This window comes from Periophthalmus magnuspinnatus, chromosome 4 (genome assembly GCF_009829125.3).
Source record: "Periophthalmus magnuspinnatus isolate fPerMag1 chromosome 4, fPerMag1.2.pri, whole genome shotgun sequence".
NCBI classification, from domain to species: Eukaryota; Metazoa; Chordata; class Actinopteri; order Gobiiformes; family Gobiidae; genus Periophthalmus; species Periophthalmus magnuspinnatus.
The window spans coordinates 5069184-5080005 of NC_047129.1; the positions used below are offsets into that span (position 1 = coordinate 5069184).

A 10822-nucleotide genomic window follows, 5' to 3' on the forward strand; every position below is an offset into this window, starting at 1 on the left:
TTAAGCATAAAAATGTATTTATTTCTCATAGGTGATGTCGAATTGAGCCAGACCCAATGAAACATTTGTGTTCATTGATGACCTGAACACAGCGAAATCAAACTTGTATATAGCTATGATATAAAACTGCTTGACAGTGCCCCCTTGACACTTTGAATGGGGCCACAAAATTTTGTTTATTGCAGACAATTCAAATTTGGTATGGACATCCGACTTACAATACTGAACATAAAAGCCAATGAGAACATATCTGTATTTGCAAGTATGTTGCCATGGTAATGAAAAAAATAAAAATAAATTTTATATATATATATATATATATATATATATATATATATATATATATATATAAAATATTGACAGAACTAATGTTACAAACAGACTTTTACATAGAAAGTAATGAACACATTTACAATAAGCAGAAAATACAGTCTGAATTCATATTGCACAAAAAACAAAAACATTTGGATTAGAAAAAAAAAAATCTACACAGACTTCAGCTTAAGAGAGCAGACTATGCCCTGATGATCACTGAAATATGTTGGAACAACCTCTGATGAAATCTCATATTGTTGAGATTTGACATAGACATGATCAATCAAAGTGCCTCGTTCTGTAGTTGGAGATGTGACATTCTGAACATATCCATAACTGCTCATGAAATTGCACAGTGATGATGATTTCAATATGTCATCATTGAAATCTCCCATAACCACAATGGACTGACCTTGTGCCTGTAGCCAAGTTAGCAGATTTTTCAAATTCTGCTTGAACACAGACATGGGATATGTTGGTGGACGATACACAACAGCAACTAAAACCTGATGATTTACATTTTTGTAAATTAAGCACTCCAAATTAAATTGGGGTACATCAGGAAAGTGACAGTTTGTGTTGTGTGAGCAATACATGCCCACTCCACCATGATGTTGACTGTTGAGTGTAGTAAGAGCCGGATGCTTGCTGTGTTCGTATGCCAGACTTCGTGGACGGCTGTGAAAACTGTAACCATCTATGTCAACACTATGAAGTGCAGACTGAGATGTTAACCATGTTTCTGTCACAGCTATACAGTCAGGCTGTAAATGCAGCGTCGATGACACCAAATCAGGTACATGTTTTACTAAACCCTGAACATTCATCAAAAACAAGCTGAACACATCAGCAGACTGTTTGGCTTGTGACACATTGTCGTCCAAGAAGCGTGGCATAGCTTCCAAGGCATGTTTTACCTCATCATTACAATAAATAGCCTTCTCATCAAAGTCCTGGATAATAAGGCCATCTAGACTTCTTACACGACTTAAAGCCACATAAGATTGTCCTGAGGCAAACACTTGCTTTAGCGACACCACAGCATTGTCAACAGTCAGGCCTTGTACTTTGTGGATTGTAACAGCCCAGGAAAGTGCAAGAGGAAACTGACGACGTTTCCCCCCTTTGCTGTTAGCCCTTTCCTCCTCTGGCTGTATCCGTGTGGAGTTTATTAAAGCAGGTGCAGTGGATGGGTACTTCTTTCGTCTCTGTGTACCAACATTGATGTCATCAAACTGAACATACACAGCTTCAGGAAGTCCATTTCTTTCTGTTTCACTAATATGTGTTACAGTTCCGCAGACTCCATTGACTAATCCATCTTCCACATCAATGTTTTTACACAGCATAACTCTAGCAGGAACACCCAAAAATAGCTGTTTCTGCAGACTGGTGAGGTTGTCTTTACTGTGAGGTGTGACTTTGCTTTCCATTTTTCCAGTTTTCCTGTTGTAGTGATAGTCCTGTGCATCTATTGTTTGATAGTCAGGACAAGTGGCTTGGAGCTGGTTAAAGTTATGTTCATTTACCTGTGAATTTGTTGGAAAAATATGTAGAGCAGAAGACTGCTCTCCAGTTTCACGACTTTGTAGAATGTGGATGTCTTCATGAAGCATGGGTGTCCCTTTTGATCGTGTTCTTAATCGGTTCAGTAATTCTGCAAATGTGGTATCCTTCTGTCTGACAATTGTTTTCAGTTCAGCCATTTTGAAACTTGACCAAAAGTTCACAGGTAGATTGTCAGTGTACAAGCCTTTTGCCATAACTGGTGGTAACTGATAGAAATCACCAACTGCTATAAGGCTGACATTTCCAAAAGGGGAAACATCACCTCTTTGCTTGATTTGCCTCAGCCGTCCATGTATATATGTGAGCAGTTTATGAGAAACCATTGATATTTCATCAATGATTACTAACTTCAGGTCAATATATTTGGCACGGAGAGAATTGAGTTTTTCTTCACCTAATGGTATGTAGGGAAGTGTCACATCTGTTCCAATGCTAAATGCACTGTGAATTGTAGATGCATTTAGATTGTATGCTGCCATACCAGTGGGTGCTGTTATTAAAACACTCATGTTGTCTGGGTGACGTCGCATTGGAGCAAACAGACGATTGGCTTCGTACTGAATGGCCCGAATCAAGTGACTTTTCCCTGTGCCAGCGCCACCAGTGACGAACACATGTAAAGGTTCTGGATCATTTCCATTGACTTTTTGTATGCACCATTTTTGGATTTTGAAAAATATAGACAGCTGGATGTCATTTAAAGATCGAATTAAATCCAAACCTTCAGCTCGAGTCATTGCATTGTGTTGTTTTTCTAAATGAGCAGTTTCTTTGTTAGCTATCCCTAAATCAGGAATATGGGGCAAGGGGTCTTCGTCATCCAGTTTAGTCTGTGCAAGTTCATCAGTGGCTTCCAAACGTTCTGCTTCTTGCTCAGGACAAAGCATGGCCCAAGCATCCTCTAATATTTCATTAGAGTCCAGATTATTTTTAATCTCTTCCAAATCTTCAGTTTCAATGTCATAGTGAGATCTGTTTGAATTCACAATTGACATCACTGAAACGGTCTGGTTGCCAAGCTGCACTGTGCCTTCTTTGTAGAACTGTTCAAAAGAATGAAATGATGAAGGTTTGAGGTCGTTATCATGACGATAAGGAAAAAACAGCTGTAACAGGCTCTTGTAATATAGCTCAGGATTCTTTGTTTGGGAAAACCGTGCATAGCGCACAACAGCAGGTTTGGTTCTGAATCGCTTTGAAATATATCCACATGAATTCTGTAACTTGATCGCATTTTTGGATTTCTTTTCTGATGTACTTAACACACGGTATTCTGATGCAAATGTGGCTATGCACATATTATCAAAAGTGTCATTCTGTGGTCTGTTCTTATATCGATCCACAAATCCAGTCATCCAAATGTCATTGTTTCCTGACTTTTTCAGTTCATTTAGTGGTTTGGTGAGTTTGAAAATTGTGTCACCTGTGGGGATAAACACAACTTTCCTTGAACATTCTTTCAGGTGCATTTGAGTGATTCTGTACACAGCTTCTTGTGCAGACACATCACGGTTGTGGAGGTAGGCTTGGCCAATCTTCTTCATAGCTTCTTTGGCATCAGAATTTCCCTGTTTTGTGGCCTCTTGGTGTGTTTGTTTCAACAACAGCCCCATCTCTCTCTCAGATTTGGACATATAGCTGATAATATAAACGATACAAGCATATACATCAACCACATATTGGATGTCCATGTTGGCATTCCAACATTTCAACAAAAGTGGATTATATGGATTAATCCAAATTTCATTGACATCTCTTTGCAGGACAATTTGCATGCGTTTTTCAACACATTTAAGTGCTTTTTCCCATACTTCCTGCGTAATGCCAACATTTTGAAACAGTTGCTGGATACTCGTAATGGGATTGTCTTTATCCAGAAGTGCTTTTTTAACAGTTGTCAGTATTTTCATTGCATCCTCTTCTTTCATAAAGTTCTGTTCATTCTGAGAGCATATGCATTCCACAGTGGCTTTATTTTGTTCTTGGCTGTTTGTTGCAGTGTCACCTTGGCACTTTGGGCACTTTGGCATTTTCTGTTTTTTGGTGATGAAAGTACGTTCAGATACAGGGCGTGGGAAATTGAACCGGCAGGCTGTATTCTTTTTCTTACAGGTTTTCGAATGGCGTTGAGAATGTTGCTGCACGGAGGTAACAGTTTCAGCTAATTGATGATCGAGGGTGGGTATTTCACATGTTATGTACTTGTCGATGAATTGCGCCACTTCCTCATCTGTGTTTTTTCCAATCTCAGGAGCATCTTCAATCCAAAATAAAGCGTGTACATGGGGTGATCCACGTTGTTGAAATTCTACACGATAAAAGTAATCTTTAATCTTTCCAATTGGATTCAATGAAGATAGTAACACGTAATTCAACAAGAGATGCCACCTGTAGTCAAACATGCGTGCTGCAGTGACAGGGCGATTACGCAACAGTTCACACCTTTCTGCATACTCCAAACTCTCAGAAGTTTCAGTTCTCCCCTCTTGCTTCAAAATTGAATTTAAAAGCCCTCCCCAGCGCAAGTCTGCAGACGAAAAACTGCAAAAGAAAGTTGGTTTTCCCAGATTCCGCACCATGGCAAGTAAATCTTTTTGTGCACCTTGCCAGAAGCTTGGAGTACCTCTTATTGGCCTTAGAAAGCGATATCCTTCATCAGTCTTAATGATATCCTGCAAAGACTCAATGTTTTCTGGAGCATTGTCTTTTTGGCCTGCAGGGTTTGTGTGTCCTTTGCGTGATGCTATTGACACTTGCTGAATGACTTGCTGAACTTCTGACATGTATTGTGCAAAAAAAATGTATTCAACGCACTTTGCAAACCTTCCATCAGCGTGCAATATTCTGTTATTAAAATATCGTGCCAATGTCAAGTAGTACTGTCTGGGCGTATGATAAGTATTGCTCCCTGATGGAAAAAGATATGGAAAGGATTTTGCTTCATTATCTTTATCTGACAAAATACGCACAGGATTGTTTCCTTCAGCAGGTGCCAGATTAATTATATCTTCAAAACCCTGATCAAGAGTTTCTTGACCAAGATCAACAGGCATGGAACAAGAATCTTGATAAATACAGTGGTTCTGTCGGTCATGTAGAGTTTCATCTTCTTCATCAGGAGACTCAGTTTGTTTTGAATTATTGTTCAAGACTTCTTCAGTGTGTTTCTCTTCTTCATGTTGAGTTTTGTCTTGTGCATCTTCAGGGGAACTGTTTTTTTGTGCGTTATCATTAGAGTCGTCTTGTGCTTGGTTTTCTTCTTCTTTAGCAAACTCATTCACCCATTCTTCATTTATTTCTATGTCTTGATAATATTGATTGTTTTCCTTTAAATATTTAAGTGCTTCTTTCAGGTGATTTGTGTCGACAAAGTGATATTCATAATGTCCTTTGTAAGATAGCTTGCGCTTTAATTTAACACGTAACAGACAACCTTCTAGATTTGACCGAGGCAAAACAGAACAAGTATGATTTACTGAAGAAGGGATGCAAAAAATTGGTCCGTGGCATCCATTTTGACCACCCTTTGGTAAAGCTAATACTTTCATAAATGGAATGTTTAAAGCAATCAAATGTTTTTCAAGATGATTCAAACAAGCCAACTCAAGAGGAATTGAATCCAGTTGTAAATTGTTTCCCCACCATTCTGCTGGGGTTACACCTCTTCGGATCTTTGAATGACAAACCTTGCACATCCAAAGCTCACCTCTTGATTCTTGTAATGGACATGGTGCATTGCACTCAGAGGTACATTCATGCAAATACTCATCTGAGACACATGTTTCCGCCGTTACTTGAGCTGCTTTGTTTTTGTAGTTCTTTTGTTTGTATGGAACTACTGCTGCTTTAAACATGGATCGGAAACATACACAGCAAATAAATTCAGGTCCATCGTTGGCTTTCTTTAAAAATTCATTCATTACAATGTTCATCTGATCAGCCAGCACTTTTTCTTGAGTTCTTTTGAATCGTTTTTTATCCAGGAGTTTACGTCTGAAAATACTGTCTTTGTGGTATTTGGCTTTGTTTATTGATTTTAATTTTTGTCGAAGATCAGGGTTTGCTTTATAATTCCGGACACTTTCAGCTTTAACTTTATTTTGGTGTATCAAATCACTTTTGTATTTTTCACAACTATATGCTTTCAACTTCTCTTTATGTTGCAGGTCAGTTTTGTATTTTTCCACACTCAGTGCTTTCAACTTCTCTTTATGTTGCAGGTCGGATTTGTATTTTTCCACACTCAGTGCTTTCAACTTCTCTTTATGTTGCAGGTCGGATTTGTATTTTTCCACACTCATTGCTTTCAATTTCTCTTTATGTTCCTGTTCGGTTTTGTACTTTTTCACACTCACTGCTTTCAACTTCTCTTTATGTTCCAGGTCGGTTTTATATTTTTCCACGCTCAGTGCTTTCAACTTCTCTTTATGTTGCAGGTCCGATTTGTATTTTTCCACACTCAGTGCTTTCAATTTCTCTTTATGTTCCGGGTCAGTTTTGTATTTTTTGACAGTCTGTGCTTTTAATTTCTCTTTATTTTTCCACACTGTATGCTTTCACACATTCTTTATGTTGCAGATCAGTTTTATATTTTCCAATACTCCTTCCTCTTTCTTTCAGTCGATATTTGTCCTCTTCGTGATACTTCACTATGAGAAAGTCTCTGGTCTTCTGTGCCTTCTTTTTCCTTAAATACTTTGACAAAATGATCTTTTTATTCTGATGTGATCTGTCAATAGTATTTTCATCAAGAGGATTTGAACTGAAGACACTCGTTGTTGCATGTGCTGATCTTGTGACGTGTCCCTGGGGCTCACCAAACGTACACAGTTTATAACAGTCATTTTGTTGACCTTGTTTGACACAGACAACATGTTCATAATGAGCTCCGTGATTCTGTAGGTAGATGCCTTCAGCAGACTGTTGTTTTCCACTGTTTTGAAATCTTAACCATTTGCCTTGATAGAACGTGTAAATATCAACTCCAATGCAATCAGCTGTGGCTTGAATTTCAGCTTGTGTTGCCCAGGTGTTGACATAACACATCTTTTGCAGTTTAATGTACTCTGCCACAGTCAAATGCTGATGTTCTTCATTCAAAAGGCAGTGATATTTTTCAGGATTCTTTTCTAAGTGCTTCACTGCGTTCAGTCTGATTCTTCTATGGTGTTTCTGTGTCCCACTTATGGCTTGAGAAATGGCACGGAAGAAACAGTTACCATCTGCAACAATCTTTTCATTATGACATGGCACTCCAGCATCCCCAGCGCGTAAGGACTCTTTAACATTGCAATTTTCAAATTCAACATGAAGAATTTTGCAAATTGCCTTGCACACTTTTTCAGAAAGAGGATTAAACTGCAAAGCATTTTCCTCATAACCAACGATTGTAATGTCATTTGCATCATGCAGTTTGGCTTTCTTGACAATTGGAGATCCACTTTTTAACTCTGTGTCAACCCTGGATCGCTTTTTGTGCAATGGAGATTTCATTTGTGTTCTGCCACATTTGTGTCCTACTTCTGGTAAATTTTCCTTTGTCTTGAATCCAGGATCACAAGCTTTCAAACCAGCCGTGTCAGTTGCAGCAGTACTTTCAGTAACACAGGAACTGGGGTTACTTTTAAGTTCAGTCACGCCATGAGGACAGCTCAGAGTAGGCTCAACAGTCACACCATCACAGTCACAGTCTTTCAAAGTCACTGCCACGCTATTGAGCTCAAACTCAACATTTGGCACAATGAATCCTGCTGCAAGTTGGATGATGTGGTCATAAACTTCACTGATGCTCGTGAAAAACACCACAACACTTGAACCATTGCCATCTACCATCCCAGATTTACTGCGTGCATGGGAGTCCACAATAGCATACATGCCATTTTTAGCGATAATAGCACATGTACTGCCTGACATGGTGAAGAGACAAGCATTGTCAGTAGCAAGATGTTCTTCCAGAGCTGTCTTCAAAGTAACAAAACATACTTTTTCCACAGGGTTGGTGGCTGAAAGCAGACGTCCAATAACAGTGACCATTTTCAAACAAAACGTCTTGCCAAACAGCTTCTCCTCCTTTTTAAAATCGAAAGCTCCCAAATAAGACTCATCCCCAGGAATAAGATGCTTCTTTCTTATGTACAGACGATCACCTTCCAATAAAGTCATGTTTAGATCTTTCTGAGACCATTCATGCACCTCCCGCAGGTGTGTGTGTTTAACAATTGCAGCCAAAGCAATGGCCGTGCACTGCTTTCCTCTACTTTGTGGATGAAATATTGTGTGTCCTTGATGAAATGACCCAACAATATTGTCAAATTGAGGAGCTTTGCTGTCTTCATGCTGCAGAGGCTGTAGTTGAACAGATGTTTGTTTTTCATGGCAGGAATCCTTCTTGGCCACTTTTGCTTTGCACTCTTCGGGTGACGGCCGCTGCAGTCTGGAAACAGGGACTTGCTTTCCACAGCAGACCTTCTTCATTGGTACCTAAGAAACAAAAACGACAACAATGTTATTATCATTTAATTTGAAACAGTTTCCTATTAAAAAAGACACTCATACATAGACATAAACATACATGCTCAGCAGCACACATGTAGCATTCACACTCAGAAACACAGCGTGCATATAGATTACATACCACAATGTTTAATCACTATTATGTTATGTTATAGCATGTTATTTTCTTTTATTATTAGCACTTTATTAACACACCTGCATATCTGCTTCTCTGTGAACAGGACTAGGGGTCCTCCTGGGTCTCTTCACATCAGGCTCCTCCTGCACACACACAATAGATATTGTTATGAACATGGTGTAATCACATAATACTTCCACTGATATTCCACTGACCCTAACCCTAAACCCTAGGGTTACCATTAGCACTTTATTAACACACCTGCACATCTGCTTCTCTGTGAACAGGACTGGAGGTCCTCCTGGGTCTCTTCACATCAGGCTTCACCTGCACACAGAATAGATATTGTTATGAACATGACTTAATCAAATAATACTTGCTTCGATATAAAACATTCTGCCTGAACATACCACTTCCACGACCACTTCAGGCTCTGTGCAGGTAGATGGACGTAGTGTCACTGTCACAGCATCAGTCTGCACCTATAACAGAAGATTTCAGATTTAGATATATCCAGACACCCCACCCACAGACATGTTTTGAACTGATATATACCTGCTGATCTTCTGTCGGTGCTGTGTTGATAGCAGGTCTGACTGGCGCCTCTGCCACAGTTGTCTCCAGCTAAAAAAGAACCAAATACCAATTAGACAAATCCAATCTTGTATTATGTATTTTCTATCCAAATATGAAGTAAATATTTTATCAAACCTTTTTCAGCACAACTCGAGGTTGCCAGCTTGATGTTGAGCTCACTGCTTCCCCAACTCTGGCTGCATGCTTCATCTAAAAACATATGGTAGTTATTGTCAAACAGTTTTCAATTTCATTTTCAACAGCACATATAAACATGATCTTGTGATATACCTGTCTCTTTGGCTGACTTCTACTTGTCACAGCAGTCCTTGTAGAAGCCCGACCCAGCAGAAGCCCGACCCGACCCGACCCAAACGTAATGATTGACATTTTAGGCCCGACCCGGCCCGAAATTCGGGTCGGGTCAGGCTCGGACTCGGGCTTGGGCTTAAGATCTTACCTCTACAACAAAACAATGTAGGTAATATTATTGAAATAATTAGCTGGAAAATACAGCACAGTAAACCACATAAATCATTACTCCATTAGAGTAGTCAAAAACACATATACCAAAAAGCAAGAAATGATACTCATCAAAATCACATACAAATCATTATCATTATAATTATTATAAATCACATATATCTGGACCACTGTGATTCTGCAGATATAACACCTAATGGAAATATCAAACTAAGTACTGTTATTAGTGGGGAGACAGTGGCTCAGTGGTTAGAGTGTTGGTCCCCCAACCTGAAGGTTGCAGGATCGAGTCCCGCTTGGACCAAGTTCTGTCATTGTGTGTGTGCTTGTGAATCAGGCTGCTAGCCTGTAAGACAACCCCAGTGTTTTTAAATGTAACAAATTACTTTTAATTTAGAAATTATAATGAATTACAAGTACATCTTTAATACTCTTAAAAAGGACATTACCCAAAACATCTACTAAATTACACATATATATGTGTCATTACTTACTTTCCACACTAAGGACACTCCCACAAATGTAAATATAATTGTTTCTTGAAGTGAACACATGACTAGGAGCAGTGCTTAGCATTAACAACATTAACTATGAATGTTGCTAATCTAACTTTTTCTTGGTTCAATCAATGATCCCAACAGGGCTAAGGGGAAACTGTTGTTGCAATTTCACAAAAATACAGTCCATTGAATTAAACACCACAAAGTGTTGAGTTAAACTCTGACTCTGACCTGTCTGAATCAGCTTCTACTTGAATTAAAAACACATCTTTGAGAACAAGCTCACCTTCCAGTTCTTTAGTCATATAATAATCATTTATATTCTAAATATATACCTTTATACATGTGCTCACCTTGTTGTGCCATAATGAATGCACAAATTATTCAATCTGTATCCAAACTGCTGTCTCTGATCATTACAAGGCCAATACAAACATTAAAAATATATGTTCTAACACAGCCTCAGAGCAGTTACTGACTCATCATGTTTGCCTATAGACTGTACCTACAGCTCTATGTTACCATTTACTCTTAAATACAGTTGCAGACTATAAGCTACTGAAACCAGTAATACATAGTGAAACAAACATACTCCAAATACTTATAAATTAGTAGTTTATCATGTTCTCAGGGTGAGCTTCATCTGCATACATATGTAAAACACTGCTGATGTGTGGATGGACTGTGCAGGAGACCAACGTCAAAGCTGTGAATGGCTCCAGAATTTTACAAATGACAGGCCCAACTC

General features: G+C 38.8%; 1 protein-coding gene across 1 annotated transcript; it reads right to left on the minus strand.

Annotated features, from left to right (window-relative positions):
* Positions 1–485: 485 nt before the first annotated feature.
* LOC117394137 (uncharacterized) lies at positions 486–10128 on the minus strand. The gene is made up of 9 exons (XM_033992162.2): positions 10069–10128; positions 9227–9301; positions 9071–9139; positions 8926–8997; positions 8777–8842; positions 8593–8658; positions 6738–8364; positions 5136–6307; positions 486–5039 (listed from the first exon to the last, which is right to left on the minus strand). Exons 1-9 carry the CDS (start codon positions 10126–10128, stop codon positions 486–488), a joined length of 7761 nt encoding a protein of 2586 aa, XP_033848053.2.
* Positions 10129–10822: the final 694 nt, after the last annotated feature.

What these genes read in the sequence shown, in the direction of transcription:
- LOC117394137 (XM_033992162.2), bottom strand. Translation starts at nt 10,128, where the DNA reads ATGTGTTCACTTCAAGAAACAATTATATTTACATTTGTGGGAGTGTCC. An exon ending in ACAGAGAAGCAGATGTGCAG is followed by an intron (nt 8,659 to 8,776) that starts GTGTGTTAATAA and finishes GTGTGTGTGCAG; the next exon opens with GAGGAGCCTGATGTGAAGAG. An exon ending in ACAGAGAAGCAGATATGCAG is followed by an intron (nt 8,365 to 8,592) that starts GTGTGTTAATAA and finishes TTTGTTTCTTAG; the next exon opens with GTACCAATGAAGAAGGTCTG.